The sequence below is a fragment of the Pipistrellus hanaki genome, assembly GCF_964339955.1.
Source record: "Pipistrellus hanaki genome assembly, chromosome: 6".
NCBI classification, from domain to species: Eukaryota; Metazoa; Chordata; class Mammalia; order Chiroptera; family Vespertilionidae; genus Pipistrellus; species Pipistrellus hanaki.
In genome coordinates this window covers 33428155-33450562 of record NC_140508.1, presented here as the reverse complement: position 1 = coordinate 33450562, position 22408 = coordinate 33428155, and the positions used below count along the sequence as shown (strand labels likewise).

Genomic DNA, 22408 nt, shown 5'->3' with positions numbered 1-22408 from the left:
AGAAAAGACAGACAAGAGAATGAAAGCTGGGTTCTCAGTGGGATGCTGTCCTCTAATGGAGAGACAGCACACGGACTACAAGCCATGTCTTTATTTTACAGCCAGATTCCACGAGGCAAAGTAAGGGCATGGCCAAGATGTTTACAACATTCTCCTGAGTTTTGATCCCACTCAATTTCATGCACCTGAACTCTATCAAGCCCACATCACTCAGGTACGTGGGACCACGTGTTCGGACCATAGGTTCAAGCTTACAACTATAGCTGTTGGCTATAATTGTGCTGGGAGGGCTCTGCCCCCCAAGCTGGGACTTGCACGTGGCCATGAGAGGACTGTGCCCTCTCATCAGTCCGAGGCTTGAACCTGTGCAAACACTGTAGCTGCTCCCCAAAAGCCACCACGACTGTTGTATCAGCTTTATGGGGAGAGACCTACAGCCCCCATCCTCTCACCATCCTCTCCCCGCTTCCCTGCCTTTGTGGTTCTCCATAACACTTAGCCCCACCTGGCAGATCATTCTAGATGTTTGTTTGTGTTAGTTTCATACTACATTTTGTTTGCTATTGTCCCCCCAGCTCCTAGACCAGTGCCTGACACACACAGCTGCTCAGTGTCTGCTGAATGACGGAATGGAAGCGGTTACTGTGTGAATCCCACACGCCTAGATCAAAGCCAGCACACGCATTAGGAATGGTTAATGTTTACTGTGAGCACATACATGCCAGGCACGGTTTTACATACATTATCTCATTGGACATGTGGTAGCCAGCCTTGTTCTTGGTCCTCGAGACCTGGAGTGCATGCCCTTGTGTAGTTCCCTCCCAGCCTGAGCTGGGCTGACCAGTGTAACCAATAGGAGGCTGTGAACATGATGAAGTATGACTTTTCATGTTAGGCCATAAAATATTCTGTGGCTTCTGCCTTGATGCCTATACCATCTGCTCTGGGGAAAGCCAGCTGCCATGGGACTAGGACACGCAAGTCACCCATGGAGAGGTACACGTGGTGAGGGACACAGCATCCTGCACTAACCAGCTCCAGCCAGGCATATGAGCGGGCTTTCCTGAAAGTTCGTCCTCCTGCCCCATCAAGCTTTCGGATGACTGAGGCCCCAGCTGAAATCCTAACTACAACTTCATGAGAGACCGTTAGTCAAATGACATCAGAAACTGATCCCAAATTTTTTTATTTTATTTTATTTTAAAACATATAATTTATTGATTTTTTTTTTTTTAACAGAGAGGAAGGGAGAGGGAGAAAGAGTTCGAAACATCAATGAGAGAGAAACATCTATCTGCCTCCTGCACCCCCCCCACTGGGGATGTGCCCACAACCAAGGTATATGCCCTTGATGGGAATTGAGCCTGGGACCCTTGAGCCCGCAGGTCGACACTCCATCCACTGAGTCAAACCAGTTAGGACTGCTCCCAAATTCTTAGCTTATAGAAACTGTTGTTTTTAAGCTGCTAAGTTTGGGGATGATTTGTTACAATCAATAACCAATAACTGATACAGCTCCTCACAGCAACCCTATGAGGGAGGGGCCATCATGACCACCATTGTACAGAGGGGAAAACTGAGGCCAGAGAGGGGGGCTGTCTTGTCTGGAGTCACTCAGATAGTGAACCGGAGGACTGACCCCAGGCTCGAATGCCTGTAGTTCACCCACCGGGATGAAGGGTCTCTGCCCTCGAAGGGCCAAGGCTGAGACCAGAACGCCTGAAAGACCGCGTCTCCGCTGAGACAGATTTGTGCAGGTCACCTCAGGGCTGCAGGGAACATGGCCATCGTACGGCAGCAGGGTCAGCAGGAGGAATAAGGCAACGGGAGTGAAACCCAGCAGAAACAGACATCCAGCGCTCAGGCAGCATATCTATCATACACAAATTATAAAACAAAAAATGTTAACTAAAAAAAAAAAATGTTTACTCACAGGGCTTAAATAAACAACAGACTTGATACTATGACCAGGGATTATATTAAGTGACATAACAGATTTGAAAACCTAACATCCTCTAAAATAAAAGGCACAATAACTAAAATTAAAAACCCAAAAGATTAGATGTGGCTAAAAAGGACATTGCTGAGATAGACGTCAGACATCAATCACAGATTCAAGTTTTCACACATAGACACTTCATAGTGAAAATACAAAAAGAGCAAAGATAAAATCTTAAAGGAGTCAGAAAGGAAAACCAGATCATTTTCACAAGAACAGCCACACAACAGGGATGAACGTCCCAAAACAGTATGCTATGCAAAAGAAGGGCAGTCACAAAGGACCATATAAGGTAACATTTAATTAGTGTAAAATGTCCATAATAGGAAAATCTATAGAGACCAAAAGTAGATTGGTACCGAGGGTTGGAGGGTGGCAGATGGGGAGTGTCTGCCATTGGGTACCATTTTTTTTTTTTTAAGGGGTGATAAAAATGTTCTAAAATTGGATTGTGGTGATGGTCGCACAACTTTTAAATGTACTTGAAACCATTAAATTGTATACTTTAGATAGGTGGATCTTATGGTATATAAATTACATCGCAGAAAAGAAAAACAAAATAAAATAAATTACATAGCAATAAAACTGTTAAACAAACAAACAAACAAAAAACACCTCACAGCAGTCAGACTAACAGGTAATGTCTCAATAGCAAATATGGAAGCTAGAAGACAACGGAATGCTGTCTTCAAGGTGTTGGAATGCTACTGGAATTCTATACCCAGTGAAAATGTCTCTCAAGAATGAGGTCTAGCCCTAGCTGGCTTGTTCAGTGGTTAGGGCATTGGCCCACAGCCTGAAGGGTCAAGGGCACATAACTCAGTTGCAGGTTCAGTCCCCTGTCATGGTCGGGGCATGTGCAGGATGCAACCAATCCATGTGTCTCTCTCACATTGATGTTTCTCTCTCTTTGTCTCTGGCCCCCTTCCCACTCTCTAAAAAATCAATGGAAAATACATCCTTAGGTGAGAATTAACAACAACAACAACAAAATGAGTTCTAAATAAACACTTTCAAACAAAAAACAAGGAAGTTTGTCACCAGGACTCTCCTCAACAGTGGTTCTTAAACTTGGCTTCTCATTATGAACACCAGACAGTGACTTTGGTAAAAACTCCTGACACCTGGGCTCACGCCCAGGGTTTCTGAGTCAATTGACCTGAGATGTGGTGGGGTTTTAGAATTTTTTTTAAAGCTCCCCAGGTGACTCAAAAGTCTAGTTGAGAACCTCTTTTTTAAAGGATACATTTCAGGCAAAAGGAAAGTGATCACAGATGAAAGTGATGATTCAATTTATCTATCTATATAAAAGCCTAAGCAACCAGAATGACTGGTCACTATAACACATACTGACCGGTAGGGGTCAGGTGCTCAGTGCAGGAGCTGCCCCTGGTGGTCAGGGTGCTCCTACAGCCAACCTCCTGCAGCCCCTCCCCTGGCCAGCCAACCTCCCAGCATCCCTACTGCCCTGACCCCACGGCCAGTTGGCCCTGATCTCCCCAATCGGCCCTGATAGCTGGACAGGGCAAGGGACCCCATCCAGGAATTCATTCACCGGCCTCTAGTTAATCCTATATAATAAAGAGGGAATATGCTAATTGACTGCCACACCCTCAGAGATGGTGGCACCCACAGCCACAAGATGGTGGCCCCCAGTCCCACTGGGGTGGCAGGCACGTGGCATGGCCGGGCCTGTCCCAGGTGGGTCCTGCTACTCTGTGTGACTGCCTCCGAAGTCTCCTGGTCCCCTCAGTCCCCCAGCCCCCCAGGGCCAGCCTGAGGCGCAGGTAAGCCTCAGATGGCAGCTGCCCAGTCAATGCCCAATGTGCAGGCAAGCCTTGGAATGGTGGCTGCCCAGCCATCCAGCGCTGCCCAAGGCTCAGGGAACCAGGGCCGGCCGGGTAGTGGCAGCAGCAGAGGTGTGATTGGGGCATCGCCTTCCCCTGATGGCTGGGTCACCTCCTGCCCCTGAGTGCTCCTGGACTGAGAGAGGGGGCAGGCCAGGCTGAGGGCCCCCCTCCAGTGCATGAATTTTCATGCACCAGGCCTCTAGTATACTATAATCCATAAGCACCAGGAACTCAGTAGTGAGCAAAGCAGACAAAAGTCTCTGCCTTCTAGAAGAAGGAAACAGCCAAAAAACAAGATAAATAAATAAAATATGCTGTTACATAGTGATGCATGCTTTGGAGGGTATGGGGAAATGAAGACAGGAAAGAGGCTATGAGATGCTATATGTAGGTGTGTATATGGAATTTTAGGTAGAGTGGACAGGGAAAACTTTTGGGTAAAGATTGAAATGAAGGGAGAGAGCAAGCCATGAAGATATTTGGGTTGTGGCAAGTGCAAAGGCCCTGAGGGGGGTGTATAGTCTGCCTTGTCTCTGAACCTAGAGGCCAGTGGGGCTTGAATGCAGTGAGCCAGGTGGGAGAAGGCAAAGGAGAGGAAGCACTTTACAGGCTTTTATTTTTAGTGAGCTGGGAACTGTTGGGACAGTTTTGAGGAGTGACATAATTTGATTTACATTATTTTTAAATATATATATTTTATTGATTTTTTACAGAGAGTTAGAAACATCGATCAGCTGCCTCCTGCACACCTCCTTCTGGGGATGTGCCCGCAACCAAGGTACATGCCCTTGACTGGAATCGAACCCGGGACCCTGGGCTGTCCACTGAGCCAAGCCGGTGAGGGCTTGATTTACATTCTAACAGGGCCCTCTTGACAGCTGGGGGCGGGGGAGATGGACTAGGGGCCAAAAAGAGAAGCCAGGAGCCCATGAAGAGGTTGTTGCAAAACCCACCAGAGAAGAAATGGAGGAACAGCGGGGCGGGCGGAGGTGAGAGGTGACAGACCTGGGTCTCTCCTGCAGGTGGAGCCCACAGGTCACCTGATGACCTCCTATGGGATAAGGGGTGGGAGGAAAATCAAGGCACAGGCTGTCTGGCGGATGCCCAGGGTGGCGAGCAAATGCAAACTTAGCGGCCAGTACAAGGGAGAGTGACGCCGAGAGGCGGCAGAGCCTGGCTGGCTCAGGGCGGGCTCCGGCTCCGGCCTTGGGCGGCGCTGGAACCGACTCCCGTTTCCTCTTCGGCAGACAAAGCGGAGGACCGCGTGTGTGCCGGGGCTCCCCAGCTGAGGCCCGTCCCGCCCCAGCCCCGCCCTCCCAGAGGGCCCGCCCACCCACAGAGGCCCCTCCCCTCCCCGGGGCCCCGCCCCCGCGGTCCCCCGCCCCTCCCCGAGGCCCCGCCCCCGCGCCGCCCCCAGCGGCGCTGCCGGAGAGGGCGGGGTGGGGAGGCCGAGTCCGCCCGGGTGTGCGGGCGGCGTCCCCCGAGACTGCCGAGGGCGGGCGGGCGCGGTACGGTGCCCCGGATCTGGCGACACTCTCCGTCCCACTTCCGGGGCCCCACTTTCACTTTCTCTTCCGCCGAAACCGCTCCCCTCCCCCTCCTCCTCCTCGAGGGCAGGGAGTTTGGCGGAACTCCGGGCGCCGGGGGGCGCTCGCCCCGCACTCCGGGCGGTCCGGTTTCTCCGTCGCCCTCTGCGGCCGGGCTCGGCGCTTCCTGCCCGCACCTCCCGCGCGGGGTCCGGCCGGCCCTGCCCCAGCCCCGTCCCCGGCGCGGGAGTGTGATGCCCCGCGCCGGCCGGCGGGGACCGCGAGGCGCACCGCGGGCTCGGGCCGCGCCGGAGGCCACGGGCCCGCTCCCCGGGGACCCGGGCCAGCCCTTCCCCGAGCCGCGGCCCCGCCGGGGGTGATGGGAGCAGCCGCGCCCGATGGACGAGAAGACCAAGAGAGGTGGGCACAGCCTGGGGAGCTCCGGGGGGGGGTGCCCGGACCATCCTCCCCTGCCCAGAAAGGCCAGGAGAGGGCACTGCCCACTGCCCTTCACTTCCTCCCTGGGGCCGGCTACTTCCGGGGGAGCGGGCCATTCATTTACGCGGGGCCTCTGCGCCAGCGCACAGCCGATGGAGCGCCCAGAGGACAAGCACACCTCCTGGGGCGAGGCAGACCTCGCCGACCTGAACACCAAGGGTGCTCGCCTCGCCTCTTCCTGCACCACCTGCTCAATCCCCCTGGGCGCCCCCGTGTTCTTGGAACGAAGCCTGGGGCCCTGGATCGCCCACAGGGCCCTGCTGCTGCCTTTGCTGACCTCACAGCCTTCCTCCATCCACTCTCCTGCTCATTCTGCTGGAGCGCCCCCTCCACACACACACACACACACACACACACACACACACACACACACACACCCGAACCCGCTTCTTTCTGATCTAATCCAACCTTTTCTTGCTCAAGACCCTGGCCCTTACCTTTCTCTCTACCTGGGACACTCTTCCCCAACTGGGTCTTGAAATATCCAGCTCCTCTTTCAGGTCTCAGCTTCAGTGTCACCTCCTCCCAGAGGCCTTCTCTAATCTCACCCTGTTTATTTCCTTGCAAGCATGGATCACAATCTGATTTCCCCCCGTTATTAAACTTGTCTGTGTAATGACCAGGGTGAAACGTATATGAAGAGAGGGACTATGTTTAGCTAATTCACTGGCTGAATCCCAGTTTCTGGGACAGTGGCTGGCACACAGTAGGAGCTCAATAAGTGCTTGTCAGATAAATGAATGGAAGTATGGGGGACCTGGGAGTATGAAGGAAAAATAGAACCAAATAAGCAGGGAGGAGACTGGGGAGTATCAGAGAAGACTTCCCAGGAAAAGTTTTTTTTAAAAAAAAAAATATTTTGTAATTGATTTCAGAGAGAGGAAGGGAGAGGGAGAGATAGAAACATCAATGATGAAAGATAATTATTTATTGGCTGACTCCTGCATGTCCTCAGTGCTCTGACTGGAAATCGAACCCTGACTTCATGGTTCAGAGGTTGACACTCAACCACTGAGCCATTCTGGCCAGGCAAGAAGGGGATTTTTAAGCTGGGTGCTGAAGGATATGTAGGAGTTCACCGGGATGACAGAGGAAGCAGCATGTAAAAGGATCACCTTCTTCTCATTCCCTCATCCCAGATCCTGAAAAATGTGCTAACTGGCTTCCACTGTATTGAATTTTAGCCGAGGAGGTGGCCCTGAGACTCAGCCGAGCAGTGGCAGGTGGGGACGAGCGGGTGGCGATGGAGTGTGCCACCTGGCTGGCAGAGCAACGGGTACCCCTGAGAGTGCAACTGAAGCCTGAGAGCGCCCCAACACAGGACATCAGGTGAGGAGGGCACGGCAGGCCAGGGGCATAGGGCTCGCTGCACCCTAGTGGGCCGTAATATATTCTTGCCAATCGAACAGTTAGTTTTTTCCCTCTTCCACAGAATTTACTTTATACCTGTTATATCAAACTGCATTTTGTTTTTATTTTTTAAATATATTTTTATTGATTTCAGAGAGCAAGAGAAAGGGAGAGAGAGAAACATCGATGATGACAGATGACATGGATTGGCTGCCTCCTGCACACATCCTCCTGGGGACCGAGCCCACAGCCCGGGCATGGGCCCTGACCAGGAACTGGACCGTGAGCTCCTGTGCCATGGGTCAGTGCTCAACCACTGGGCTATGCCAACTGGGCTACCAACAGCATCTTAAACACTGACATAGAAACCCCCCAATAGACAAAGCAAAGACAAAAGCTTTTACCTTCTGAGAAAGGAGATCCACCATCCATCACGTAAATAGTCTTCAAACATTATTGCACTCTAACATCCGTTATTTGACAGTGCGTTCATCAGGCAACTAGTTTCAGCAAATGAAAGGGCACTTTCACGCAGACATGACTCCTAAGTTGTTTACCAGGTGAGGACTTTCACACGTTGCTCACATCAGCGGTAACGTGGCGCGGAGAGCCTGCGCCTTCTCCGTGCTCACGTCTCCCTGTGCTGTGGACGGTTTGGTGACCCACTGGGTGTCGGGATTCCTTCTCATAGCCTGATGGAATGGGTCAAAGAGGGTAACCTCAAACTACGTGGAATCTTCACCACCCAGTGAAAATTCAGGACTCGCTGAAACCGGTTTGGCTCAGTGGATAGAGCATCGGTCTGCGGACTGAAGGGTCCCGGGTTCCATTCCGGTCGGGGGCATGTACCTTGCTTGCGGGCACATCCCCGGTAGGGGGTGTGCAAGAGGCAGCTGGTCTGTGTTTCTCTCTCATTGACGTTTCTAGCTCTCTCTCACTTCCTTTCTGTAAAAAATCAATTAAAAAATAATTCAGGACTCTCCACCCCATTGGAATAGTTAAGTCATTCTTCATGGAAGGTTCCGTCCGGGGTGTCAGGAGACCTAGCTTCAGACTCCAACTCTGTCACTGATCAACGGAGAAATCTGGGGCCGATCATTTCACCTCTCAGAGCTTTCATTGTTTGTTTTCCATTTAGGAAACGGGGCGATGATAGTAGCTATCTCATGGGGTTGTTAGGACGCACTCTCCACTGAGCCACACCGGCTAGGACTGGGCTTGTGCTTGTATCTGTAAATTAGGGATAACGACAGTACCTGCCTCAGGGGTGTTTGAGGGGATTAAGTGACTTAATGCATGTCGAGCGCTTTGCAGAGTCTTGGCATGTGGTAAGTAACTGTGGGTGGGTTTGTTGGGGAGCGAGGGAGAAGGACAGAAGAGGTTGGAGAGGTGAGGGCAGTCACAGAGGCCGGTGGGGGTGCAGTGAGTGTGCTGCTTCTAGGAGCAGCGTGGAGCCACTGGAGGGGCCTGAGCAGTGGCTCTGATAAAGGAAGCACGGGAGCTGAACAAGAGTCCTGGCGAGGCCCCTGACACAGACGGGGGGTGGTGTGTGTGTGTGTGTGTGTGTGTGTGTGTTTTCATGTCACGCACAGTGTACACACGCGTCCATGGGAATAGCTGGCCGCCGAGGTGGGACCTGCCGCCCGAGCCCCTGTTACCCCCAGCCCTCCCCTGCAGGCTGTGGGTGAGCGTGGAGGACCCTCAGATGCACACTGTCCCCGTCTGGCTCACAGTGCGGCCTGACATGACCGTGGCTTCTCTCAAGGACATGGTGAGTGAGGAGACCGGAGGGCGACACCAGGGCGGAGGCTTCCGTTTTGCTCTGACTCTCCCTTCCCTCTCCCCGCTCCGCCCCTGCAGGTGTTCCTGGACTACGGCTTCCCGCCGGCCCTGCAGCAGTGGGTGCTCGGGCAGCGGCTGGCCCGGGACCAGGAGACGCTGCACTCGCACGGCGTGCGGCGGGACGGCCACAGCGCCTACCTCTACCTGCTGTCGGCCCGCAACACCTCCCTCAACCCCCAGGAGCTGCAGCGCCAGCGCCAGCTGCGGATGCTGGAGGGTGAGGTCCGCCCCGAGGGGCAGGGCCTGCCAGAGGCCATGGGGCTGCAGGGGGCAGCGCCCCTGGGCTTTCGGTCAGGCTGGCTGCCCGGAGCCCTGGCTTTGTCCGGCAGGATGTCTGGAATGACATCCGGAAGACGTGGCTTAGTTAGCATATGCCCTTTTATGAGAATAGATGTCCTTTATATCGAAGCCCTGGCATTCAGCTGTCCTCTCCGTCCCTTCAGGCTTCCCTGGACCCTCCTGATACTGATGTGCTGAGTCTAGTTTTTTTTCCGTCCAGTGTCTCATGAATGGATCAGTCAGTATTTTGACGGGTCCAGCTCGGAGCCGTTTGTCCTTCGGGGTGCCTCCCTGCAGGAGCACAAGGGGCCACTGTTAGGCAGGATTGTAAGCCCCAGGACACGGGGGCCCTCGTGGGTGGAGGAGGGACTCTGACCTCTGGGCACCAGGACACCCAGCCAGGTCTGGGTCTGCCTGGCAGGAGACTCCTCCAGGGAGGAGGGAGAGGATAGGAGGGCGTGGGGTGCAGGGGTGGGTCCTGGCTGGCCACGGGCTGTGGATGAAGTGGGAGAGGAGGGAGAGGTTGCAGGGATGCACCAACTTCTACCCCTCTCTCCTAGATCTGGGCTTTAAGGACCTCACGCTGCAGCCCAGGGGCCCACAGGAGCCGGCACCTCCGAAGCCGGGGGCCCCCCAGGAGCCCGGTCAGGGGCCTGACCCCATTCCCGAGCCCCCACCGGTAAGCGCCCCTGGTCCCTGCCTCCCCCTGCCTGGCCTCGGCGCGCCGAGCTCACGCCCTCTGTCCCCAGGTGGGCTGGCAGTGCCCTGGCTGCACCTTCATCAACAAGCCCACGCGGCCCGGCTGCGAGATGTGCTGCCGGGCGCGGCCCGAGACCTACCAGGTGCCCGCCACGTACCAGCCGGACGCGGAGGAGCGCGCGCGCCTGGCCGGCGAGGAGGAGGCGCTGCGCCAGTACCAGCAGGTGGGCCGGGTGTCCGGCGGGCACCTGCTGACCGGCCCTCCGCACCCTGCCCCTCCCCATCGCTGCCGGTCCTCCTGGACGGACCGCAGGCACTGGCCCCGCTCGACTGACCCTCCCTCTCCTGCGGCCCAGGCCCTGCTCCCTGGCTGTGGCCCCGGCCAGGCTCTCGTCTCCTGGCCCCCGGGGCTTGTGCTCCCCCCCACCCCTCCCCCCGCTAAGACATACACTCCAGTTGTGCATACAGGTGTGCCTGGTGGGGATTCCAACATCCTGGCTGAGACCCTGACCGTGTCCCTCTGCCGCCCCCTCGTCCACCTGTGACCTCGCCTTGGGTCCTCCTATTCCTGTCACCCTGCCTCTCTGGCTGAATCCCACCCCTGACTTCCTGCGACCTCCGGACCCAGCCCCTCACCGCGCCCTGGGAGGCTGGCCCCGCTCTGGCCCGTCCCTCTCGGAGTCCCGTCTGTCAGTGCTGCTCACACACCTGACCCCGATGTCCCCATTCTGACCGGACGCCCCATCCTCCGCCTCGTTCTTTTGGACCCAGGGCTGCCCTTACCACCCAGCCGTGACCTCACCCCTGGTCCCCCTACAGCCTTGGCCGGACTCCTCCCCTCTCCGCCTTGCTCTGCTCCGTAGCATCGCCTCCCCTTCCCACACCCCTGACTACTCTGTGACCTTGACCGCACCCCACCTCCAGCCCTTGGCCCCGCCTGCTGAGCTTGGCAGAAATGTGAGCCCTGGTGCCTCTGATTGCCTCCTCAGACCGTGGCCTGTCCTTCCCGCCATCACTCCCGGGCTTGGCTTGACTCCTGATTGCAGCCCCAGCTTGCCCTGCCTGCCTTCCTCCTGCCCTGGCTGCTCTGCCTGCCCTGCTCCGGCCTTCCCCGTGCCCAGCAGCTCTCACTCATGCCCACTGCCCAGCCACCACCACCCTCCCTGGGAACCCTGCCTCTCCCAGCCTTGTCCCCGCTCTGGGGTCTGACCGGGACCCCTTGTCCTGCCCCCTTCCTGGTCTGACCCGCCCGTGGCCCCGCCCCGTGTGCCCAGCGGAAGCAGCAGCAGCAGGAGGGGAACTACCTGCAGCACGTCCAGCTGGACCAGAGGAGCCTGGTGCTGAACACCGAGCCCGCCGAGTGCCCCGTGTGCTACTCGGTGCTGGCGCCCGGCGAGGCCGTGGTGCTGCGGGAGTGTCTGCATGCCTTCTGCAGGTGCGGCCCCCCCCCCCCGCCCCCCGCCATGCAGCAGGGTCCCGGCCACAGTTAGCCAGGCGGGAGGGGGTGGGCCGTGTGCTCTCACATCTCACTGGACCTCACACTGCATTTGTGGACCTCACCCACAAAGTCCTGCCGGGCATCATCTCCCCATTTCTCAGGGCGCAGAGAGGCCAGCAGCTTGCTCAGTGCCGTACAGCTCAGGCATTCTGGCTCAGAGCCTGTGCCGCTCACTGCTCCGGCCCAGGCCCCTGCAGGGCGCTGAGGCCCTAGCCCTGGCCACCTGGCTGGTGGGCAGTCTGCCCCCTCCCGGGTCCTCCTCTCCCGGCCGCTCCGTCCTGGGCTGCGGAGAACACGCCCTGGTGTCTGGTGAGCAGCCCCTGAGCCTGCTAGGCCTGGGCATCCAGGAGGGATCAAAAAGTTCAATTACTGCCCTCTGGGCTCATTCCATAATCACAGATTAACTGTAATGGTGGCATGCCAAGCACCCCGGATTATAGCAGGGCCCTGCCCCAGCAGGGGGCCGGGAGCCCTGGAGGTGGCGCCGGTGTGGGTATGTGCCTGGAGCGGACGGGTGGACGGAGGTGTTCGGGAGGGCAAGTCATGGGGTGCTTATGAGCGCAGTTAGGAGTTTGGGTTGTTCTGAGCCTGAGCAGGACGGGATGGGAGCCGCTGGGGAGGGGTGTGGGGGACACGGGGAGCCCAGGAGGGGGCTGCCGCTGTCTTCCAGGTGAGGGGACGGAGAGCTGGGCCGGAGCGGTGGGGTGGGCAGGAGTTGAGGCCATGGTGAGGTTGGTGGGACGGAGGGGAGACATTGAGGAGGAACCACCTGGGACAGGCTCAGCCTGCGAGGTGGAGTCCCGGTGGGTGGGCTGCAGATGACCCTCCCCTCCACTCCCCCCTCTCCCAGGGAGTGTCTGCAGGGCACCATCCGCAACAGCCAGGAGGCAGAGGTCGCCTGCCCCTTCATTGACGACACCTACTCGTGCTCGGGCAAGCTGCTGGAGAGGGAGATCCGGGCGGTAAGCCTGGGGCGGGCGGAGCGCATCTCGTCCCAGGAAGCTGGGCCCTGAGCTGGCGGTGGGAACTGGCTCAGGTGCCGGTCTCTCGGGGCAGCAGACCTTTATCAAGAGCCTCCTCTGTGGGGTGCTGAGGGCGCAAGCAGTCAACAGGACAGGAATTGGGGGAGGTAGCTAGTTAAGAAACCCCCTTATGAAGGAAGGACAGCCAAGCAGGTAGTGGGCCTGGTGACCTCCAGTCAGATCCTCAGACTCTGTGAGTCTCAGTGTGCTCCTCCATGAAGGGCAAAGGTAGCGCTGTTTTCTGTTTCAAAGTTGGGAAGGATTGGTGTAAGGAATGGAGAGTAGCGTTTGACACATGGTAAGTGCTTACAGTTGCCTCGTGTTGTAAGAGGCCATTCAGACTTAGTGGCTTCAAACAGCCACCGTTTATTTAGCCCACGAACCTGCCACTTAGTACTTTCGGTGGCTTATCGGGACGGTTCTCCTGTCCTGGTTGGGCCTCGCTGACCTCATGTGGGCTTAGCTGGTGGTCAGCTGCCCTGGGCTGGCTTCTGATGGCTTCTCTGCGACGGCTGGGATGGCGGGCCTCTCCCACTTTGGTCTCCGTCTGCCTGCAGGCTGGCCAGGCTGCTCACTGCTGGGCCTCAGAGTTCCCGGGGCAGCCAGAGGGGGGGGGGCCCAGGGCAGCCAGAGGGGGGCCCAGGGCAGGAGGGCTTTTCACGTCTCTGCTCCTTTCACACTTGCTGCTGCTCCACTGGCTCAAGCCCAGCTTCTGTGCAGAAGGCACCACCATGAGCATGGAGTCAGGGAGACAGGAACAGATTGGGGCCATTCCTCCAGCATCTGTCACAGTGTGTCTGTGTGCCCCTGTGTTTGTACCTGTATGTGTGCAACCTATCACAGTGCTGTCTGTGTGCATGTCACAGTGCTGTGTGTGCACGTGTGTGAGCAACCTATCACAGTGCTATCTGTGTGTGTGCCATCTATCATAGTGCTGTTTTGCACCTGTGTGTGTGCCATCTGTCATAGTGCTGTCTCTGTGTGTGAATGTGTGTGTGTGTGCACGTGCACGCTCGCTATTGCTGTTCTCTCCCTGACTGCTGTTGATCTCCCTCTGGGCCTCCATTTTCCCATCTGTAAAATGGACTGTTGGGTTTGATTTATGGTTTTTAAACTGCTGGGCAGTGGCCCTCCCAGAACTGGGCATCTTCAGATACCCATTCAAAAACATGAGGCCTGGTCAAGGTGGCTGAGGTCCAAAGGGGGACCCCACAGGCACACACACCTGACCCTGCTTCTCCCCCTCACTCCCACCTCCTGTGGCCCCGCTTCTGAGAACCCTGACTTCACCAGGCCTCCGTGGAGCCCAAGGAGTTCTGCCTCAAGGGAAAGCGGGCCGACAGGGGTAGGACTTGAGGACTTCCGCAGTTAACCCCAAGAGCAGCCCCGTTTTATCTCCTCTGGGGTCTCCGGAGGGGGCTCGGGAAGCTTGCTGAGGCCTCCTCCCTGGGCCTGGAGGGTCAGTCCCTGTGACCGGTGCCCATGGTCGTTGCCCAGAGGTGCTCCCCGCCAGTCCTCCAGGCCAGGGGCACGGGGCCATGCTTGCCTGGAGCCCCTGGGAGTTGATGAGCCTCACAGTGATCCAGGGTGGCAGCGAGTAGAAGGGACGGGGATCAGCAGAGTAACGCAGTGCAGATTGGTTTTACAAAAAACACGTCTAAACCACAAAGAACTAGGACAGGAAGGAAAGAAAAGTCCCCGTGACCCACCATCCCAGCAGATCCCCGATTGCGTTTTTCTCCTGTTAACTTCGGTGTCTCTGGGCAGACATGATATCTTTCCTTTTTAAATCAGCTTCATTAAGGTATACTATGCATACAATAAAACACACTCATTGTAAGGGTACTATTGGGTGAGTTTTGACAAATGTCTCTTGTAACCACCACCCCAATGAAGATATAGAATGTAGGCATGATTTATTTATTTTTAAAAATTTTTTTATTGACTTCAGAGAGGGAGAGGGAGAGAGAGAAACATCAATGATGAGAGAGAATCATTGACGGGCTGCCTCCTGCATGCCCCCTACTGGGGATTGAGCCTGCAACCCTGGGTTAATGCTGAACCACTGAGCCATGCTGGCCGGGCATGATTTTTACTGGTTATAATCAGCATAGATATGACAGCCTTTGCTATTTTCTTATTTTATTTATTTTTTGGTTAATCCTCACTTGAGCATATCTTTTCCATTGATTTTTAGAGAGAGTAGAAGGGAGGGGGAGAGACAAAGAGAAACATTGATGTGAAAGAGACATATCAACTGTTTGCCTCCTGCCCCTGCCCGGACCAGCACCTGTAACTGATGTACGTGCCCTTGGCCGGAATCGAACCCGAGACCCTTCAGTCTGTGGGCCAGCGCTCTGACCTCAGTAAAACTGGCTAGCACAGCCTTTGCTATCAATATTTTGCTACAAAGTCTTACTAAAGGTTATTGTCTCTATGGTACAGATCCTGTTTATACCTCTTAATAATTCCAACATCTCAGTTCATAAGTAATGCTTCTAGGAACATTTTGCTGGTATCTTTCTCCTTAATATTACTTGCTTTGGATAAACCTCTAGAAGTGGAGCGAGTCCCAAAAGATCAGAAAGTTTGGGTGGTTGAAAGGTACTGCCACATTGCTTTCTCAGAGTGAAATGCAATATTCCCCAGAATTGCTTGTTATTATTTTTGTCCATATGTTTCTTCTTTTATCGTGGTAAAGTGTATATAAAATTTACCATCGTACCCGCCTTTAAACGCACAGTTCTGTGGCGTTAAGTGTGTTCACTGTTGTGCAGCCATCACCCCCATGCCTCTCCAGAACGCTCATCCACGCTTGAATGGAGTTTTTAAATACTGAGGAGAAGAAACGAGCCTGGGGCCGGGCGGGCTTTATGGATTGGGGCTTCCAGGAGCATGTTTGGTGGAGGGAGGGCCGCTAGCCGGTGTTCTGAGCCCCAGGGACTGAGGCTGTGGTCTTGGCAGCTGCTGACCCCCGAGGAATACCAGCGGTTTCTGGACCTGGGCGTCTCCATCGCCGAGAACCGCAGTGCCTTCAGCTACCACTGCAAGACCCCGGACTGCAAGGGCTGGTGCTTCTTCGAGGACGACGTCAACGAGTTCACCTGCCCCGTGTGTTTCCGCGTCAACTGCCTGCTCTGCAAGGTGGGATGGGACCCGCGCGCCAGGAACCCCGTCCCGCCAGAAGCTCACGCCCCTCCGTGCTTGTTCCGTGCAGGGCCTGGTTGGCGTGACTTAGAGCTGCATGTCCCTGATGGGCACCCGAGCCCTGACCCTAAGTTCCATCCCAGATGGAACCTCATCCTAGACGGAGCCCTGGCCCTGGACTGAACCTTAACCCCACACTGAGCCTTGACCCTAACCTGCCCCTGCCCCTGTCATCTCAACAGTTGATGGTTACAGAGGCCAGTGAAAGGAGACGGGTCTGAGCCTCGTCACCTTACGCCGGCTCAGTCTCCGTCTAGCTAGGCACAAAGGGCCCCGGCCTGGGGAGAGTGGTTGAGGGTCTCTGTGCCCATCAGGGCTTAGAATAAACAGGTAAATACTATCACACATGCCGACCCTGGCTTCCCCTCCCGGCCTCCGTGTGTTCTGTAAAGTGCGTGTACGGTTTATAACGTGAGGCCCGGTCAGTGGCACACCTAGAGGCATTATGTACTTGTGTGGGTGCCTGCTCCGTCCCCCCCCCCCCCCCCCCCAGTTCCTAATGGGGGCCTCCTCAGCTCGAGCTCCCCGCTCCCTCAGGCCATCCACGAGCAGATGAACTGCAGGGAGTACCAGGACGACCTGGCTCTGCGGGCTCAGAACGACCAGGCCGCCCGGCAGACGACGGAGATGCTGAGGGTGAGGCTGGGAAGGGCTGAGGACCTGGGGGTTGGAGTTCTGGGAGCTGGAAGGGCTGTGTTTATGGGCCCTGGAGGTTCTTCCCCCCTGCTGGCATCACTTCCGGCCAGAGCTGGGGCTCGGGATGGGTGCTCAGGTGCCAGCAGCAGGACACATGTCTGGGTGGAGGGAGGAGACCGCAGGCAGGGAGCCTCGGAGAGGGATTCCCCTCCAGCGGAGTCGCGGTTTTCCTCCGTCGTCCTCGGGAGGGCCGCGGGGAGGGAGTGAGGCCGGGCGCTGCCCCCGCCCGGCCCAACGGCAGCCCGTGCTCTGCCCAGTCCATGCTGCAGCAGGGCGAGGCCATGCACTGCCCGCAGTGCCAGATCGTGGTGCAGAAGAAGGATGGCTGTGACTGGATCCGCTGCACCGTCTGCCAAACCGAGATCTGCTGGGTCACCAAGGGCCCGCGCTGGGGCCCGGGGGTGAGTCCTTAGGGAGCAGGGGCTCAGCAGGGGTGGGGAGGGGACCCTCGTGGGCCTTGTCCAGGAGTGGAGATCGGAAAACGACAGCCCAATCCAGTCCCCGCCTGTATTTGTACAGCCAGTGAAGTAAGAATATTTTTTACTTTTTATTTATTTTTAATATATTTTATTTAAAAAATATATATATATTTTATTGATTTTTTTACAGAGAGGAAGGGAGAGGGATAGAAAGCTAGAAACATCGATGAGAGAGAAACATCGACCAGCTGCCTCTTGCAACCAATGTACATGCCCTTGATTGGAATCAAACCTGGGACCTTTTAGTCCGCAGACTGATGCTCTATCCACTGAGCCAAACCGGTTTTGGCTCTTTTTTACTTTTTAAATGGTTAAAAAATATCGAGAGTATTTTGTGATGGGAAAATCACATGAAATCCGATTTTTTGGGTCCATAAGTGAAGTTTGAAGGGAGCAGAGTCCTGCTTATTCTTTTACGTGGAGTCTGGCGGCTTTTGTGCTCCAAAGGCAGACTGCGTGGCTGCAAAGCTGGAATCTCCGTCCGGCTCTTCCCAGAAAAAGTCGCAGCCCTCACCCGAGGACAGAGACCAAGGGCTCAGTGTGGAGTCAGGTGGCGTGGGTCCGTGGCTCTGGCACAGTGGGCTGGGTGGGTTAGGCTGTTACTGCCTTCTCTGGGCCTCAGTTTTTTCATCTGGAAAATGGAGGTGATAGCTGGGCCTGTCTTACTTAGGCTTATTGTCAGAATCAAATGAAAAAGGGCAAGAAACGGGTGTAGCACGATGCTTATCATATTGCGAGCGCTTCATATGTGGTAGCTATCAAGTTAGGGGTGTGTTCCTGGAATTGGGGGTCATGGTTACAGACAGGCTTTGAGACAGTGGAGGTGGAGGAAGCAGCCCTTCTCTTGCTGCCGTGTCCCGACCTTCCAGAATATGCAGAGACCATCAGCTCCTTCCCTGCTCTGGGTCTCGGGTGAGGCAGATTGAGGCCATGTAATTGGTGCCCAGAAAGGCCTTCGTGATGGCCTCCGCCAGGCTGCCGAGGCCGAGGGCCCGTTTAGAAGCAGGGCCTGCAGCTTTTGGTGATGGAATACCCTGCCCTGACCTCCCCCCCCCCTCCCCCCCCTTCCGCAGGGCCCTGGAGACACCAGCGGGGGCTGCCGGTGCCGTTTGAACGGGATTCCTTGCCACCCCAGCTGTCAGAACTGTCACTGAGCTGCAGACGGCCCAGTCCCCACGCTGACCCAGCCCCACGCCCACAGCTGCTGGGGGACAGGGCAGGTGCTTCGGCTCTCAATTCTGGCCGGGGAGATGCCTGTGTGCTTGGCGGGGACAGGGACCCAGCAGAGCCACAGCCTCGGAGCTGCACGCGGCCTTGTTTGTGTGGGTGTTGCAAGGGCTGCCTCTTGTCCACGGCCGCCTCTGCCCTTCCCCTGGGGCTTGCTGGCCAGACTGCTCATCTATCCTCTGTGGCTCCCACCTCTGCCTGGCCCCGCCTTAAACAGCCCTGCCATCGGCCTGCTGGATAGAGCCTCCGAGAGCCCTGTGTGTCCATACATCCCCACCCACCGACCACCTGCCTCCCGAATACCACGCACTCAGCCCGCCACTGCCCATCGGCTTCCTGGGCCGACTTCTCTGGCTTTGCTGCGGGAGGCCTGGGGCCTGAGGACTGCCACTGATCCTGTCTGGAGCCAGGAGGGAGGCCTAACAGTTACCAAAGCACAGCTCATCTGGCCCCGCTTCCACATCCCCCTCTGCTGCTTGTGCAGTTATTGTAATTAAGGCGGTTTCCAGGGAGGGGTGAGAGATGTCTGAGTGAGAGGGACAAGGGCTGGGACTCTGCAGAAAGCAGCAGGACGAGTATGTGTGAGCTGCTTGGCATCCCCGTGCCCAGCTTGAGCGGGTAGGATGTCGGCGTGTACAGGGGAAGTCTGCAGTGTGTTGAGGCCACAGAGCAGGTTCTGCAGGTCCGTGTGGGCTTGAGGGGCAGAGGGGCCAAGGCAGCAGGAACAGGCCGGCAGGAAAGGCTTGCTGCTCCCTCTGCCACGAGTGGGCATCCAGGGTCGGGGGACAGACGTCAGATCAGGTAAAACTGCTGCGGGTGAGGCTGCCCATCCTAACTTTAGTGTCTCAGGTAAAAAAGGGCACAGCATTGGTTCAGCAATATTTATCACTCCTCTGTGTTGGTCAGGGATTAATAGAGCTCTGGGTGTTCCTTCTCTAAGTTTTACCGCATTCTTGGACCCACTCCCCTCCCGTGAGGCCTGGTGTTGGATGGCCACCATGTCTGCGCTGAGCCATGGGGCATCATCAGAGAGGCAGGGCGTCTCTGCTGTGCGAGGCCTGCACTCCAGGCTCCAGAAGTTGGGGCCTGTGGTTTTGGGGCAGTGAACTTATTCTAACCCCTGGAAGCGCAATGCCACCTGTCCTTGGAGGCCAAGCCTGGAGTTGGACCACAGGCGCTGTGAGCAGAGCTATCGGAGAACATGAATGCCTTCCTGCTTGGCCAGCGCTGGCTCAGAGCAGCTGTGGTAGCTCCGGGCACGCTCGGGCAGCCTCCCACCCTGAGCGAGACAGGCAGAGCCACTGACCTGGAGGACAGCAGTTGAGACCTGGTCCACAGGAGAAAGATGGGGCCCAGATCAGGGCAGAGCGCTCTCTTACCACCTCCTTCCTCCCCCCTCCTTCCGGGGTCCATCTTGGTGTCCCTTGGGCAGGGACCGGGAACCTTTTTTTTTTTTTTTTTTGGCAAGGGCCCTTTGGATATAAGGTAATTTATGGGCCATACAAAATTAGAAACTTAAAGAGGTCGCTGCTTGATTCCTGGTCAGGGCATATGCCTGGGTGGCAGGCTCAATACCTGGTGGGAGTGGGGGATGGGGAGGTGTGCAGAAGACAGCCAATTGATAATTCTCTTATCAATGATATTTCTCTCTCTTCCTCTTCCTTCCTCTGAAGTCAATAAAAAATATGTTTTTGAAAAATTAGCCTGCTGTATTTGGTCAAACATTTAATTAACTCACCCCTAATGCCGTGGCAGGGCCAGACCAAATGACTTGAGGGCTGGACGTTCTCCAACTCTGCCTTGGGGGCTGGGGCACAAGAGAAAAGCAGAGTTCTCTTGGTTCAGAGGAAGCAGACTGCTGACAGGTCTTTCCAATGCCTGCCTTTCTGCTCCATAAGGCTACGAGGTGTTGAAGTGTTTACCTGTGGCTGCGTCAAAATGAGGACAAGACAGGCAGAGGGGCTTCGATGGCTAGTTGCTCCCTCGGCCCACTCCATCCATGCCAGCACGCACAGGGAGCGAGTCTGCTGCAGCCAAAATGGGGGTCAGGGCAGCCCCAGGGTTCTGCCTCCAGTGCCACGCTCAGTGTGCCAGGGGGTGAGGCTCGTAAGTGCTCTCTTTCAGGGTCAAGGGGAAGTGCCACCCTCCCCCCAGGGGCCACCTCAGGCCTGGGCCCCAGCTCTTGAGAATCCATCGCCCACTGGCCAGAGCAGACTTGAAACCAAGCCCCACAGCTTTGGACTCAAACCACCTACCTGAGGAAGCAGCAGGTCCCAACATACTTGTGCGCCATAATCTCTGTCCCCGGACAGGAAAGGCAAGCGGAAGCCCACTGCTCAGATAAAGCGCCACCGCCGCTATGGACAGGGATGGAAGACGTGCCCACAGCCACAAGTCTTCCCCTAGCGTTGGGCTGGCATGAAAGCCACTCGCTCAAAAGCAGGAAGCAGGAGGCAAGCCCACAGCCTTGCTGGCTCACAAAGGTTCCTGGACAAATTCCAACCATTTGTAAGTCTGGGAAGAATACTGCTAGCAAGTAGAGGGCCTTTGTGAAGACAGAAAAAGGCAGCAGGAGCCACAGAAAACACGAAGGACAGCAGGGCAGGGAAAGGACAAAGTCAGGCCGAGCCTCAGGCCTAACATCTCTTGGTTGGATTTGGCAAAAGCCTTTGGCCTATTCTCCTTAATCACCACTTAATCTCTGAATGAACATGGGTCCCAAGCCCAGGGCTGGCTAAAGGCATTTGGTAATAACTGTTTACCAAAATGGAATCAAAACTCTGGCATGACCTCACAGTTTGTAAAGCATTTTCCCAAACATCCATGAGAGATGGGACTATCCGTCTTACTGTTATTGACAACTAGAAGCCCAATGCACAAAATTTGTACACTCGGGGGAAGGGGCCCCTCAGCCCAGACTGTGCCCTCTCACAGTCCAGGAGCCCCCATGGGATGTCCAGCATGTGGGGAGCGGCCTAAGTCGGCAGTTGGATATCCTTAGGGCTGCCACAGAGGCGGGAGAGGCTCGGGCCACTGATGCTGCACTCTCCAGCCATGAGCCCAGCTCAGGGCTTCTGGCTGAGTGGTGCTCCCCCTGTGGGAGTGCACTGACCACCAGGGGGCAGCTCCTGCTTTGAGCATCTGCCCACAGGTGGTCAGTGCATGTCATAGCGACCAGTGGTTCTGCTGTTTGGTCAATTTGCATATTAGCCTTTTATTATATAGGACGAGTCTCAGATGTTGAACATGCAACAGATCAAACTGCCATGAAGTAACACACTTGCCGATAATTATTGCTTCCAATAATTCTCTCTCGGGACCCAGTATTGGGCCCAGCCTCACTCCCAAATAGCCTGGAGTCCCACTCTCCTCCACAGCTCAAAGTTGTCCCAGACCTGAACCCTAAGTACCTTCCATTGCCATTGCCCTCTCCATCTCCACACCCCAACCCAGGTCCTCCTGGGCTTGCTGTCTACAGAATACCCACACTTTAGTCAGCTGGTACTTTTGTACTTCTTTTCCCTCAGCCTCGCACTTCTCCAATCCTCCAGCACCAACTGGGTGTCCAACAATTCAATCCTGACACCACCTGGAGTTAACATCAGATCCCACAAATTAAAGGGCTGTCCCACAAGACTGCCCACTTCAGATGCCAACCGCAAAGGGTGCCCCGGCTACCCACACTTCTTCCTGGCCACCTTCAAATTCAGGGGTCCCTACAACTCCCCCAGATTTAATAATTTGCTAGAACTCAGGAAAACACTATGGTTACCAATTTTTAATAAGGAATATCACTCAGAAACGGCTCAGAAATGAGAGAAGTGAGTAGAGCCAGGTATGGGGAGAGGGTGCAGACCTCCCAGTCCTCTGGGTGCACTTCCCTCCCAGCATTTCAATGAGTTCACCAACCCAGAAGCTGTCAGCATCTGAATCAAGGTTGTGGAGTTCAATCTCCAGCCATCCCTCTCCTAGAAGGTCAGGGGATGGAACCAAAAGCCCCCACTCTCCAATCACTTGGGCCTTTCTGGGGACCTGCCTCACCATTTTGAGGCCATTTAGCAGTCTCACTGTAAGCCATCTACTCCTATCAGTAAATTCCAAGATTTTTAGGGAAATAGTACAAAAAACACAAATATTTCTCATGCAACGTACACCTTTCCTTCAATGTCCCAATTTTCAAATTCTACTCTTACACTAATCAATTCCCATGAAACTGCCAGTGAATCTGCCACCCAA

The 22408-nt window shown here is 55.7% G+C and overlaps 1 protein-coding gene across 1 annotated transcript; it reads left to right on the top strand.

The window, feature by feature from the left end:
• Window positions 1–5268: 5268 nt before the first annotated feature.
• RBCK1 (RANBP2-type and C3HC4-type zinc finger containing 1) lies at window positions 5269–19874 on the top strand. The gene is made up of 12 exons (XM_084887905.1): window positions 5269–5795; window positions 7058–7202; window positions 8901–8994; window positions 9084–9282; window positions 9905–10023; window positions 10094–10267; window positions 11318–11478; window positions 12392–12503; window positions 15528–15707; window positions 16308–16406; window positions 16724–16867; window positions 18019–19874. Exons 1-12 carry the CDS (start codon window positions 5774–5776, stop codon window positions 18097–18099), a joined length of 1530 nt encoding a protein of 509 aa, XP_084744031.1. The 5' UTR covers window positions 5269–5773; the 3' UTR covers window positions 18100–19874.
• The last annotated feature ends 2534 nt before the right edge of the window (window positions 19875–22408 follow it).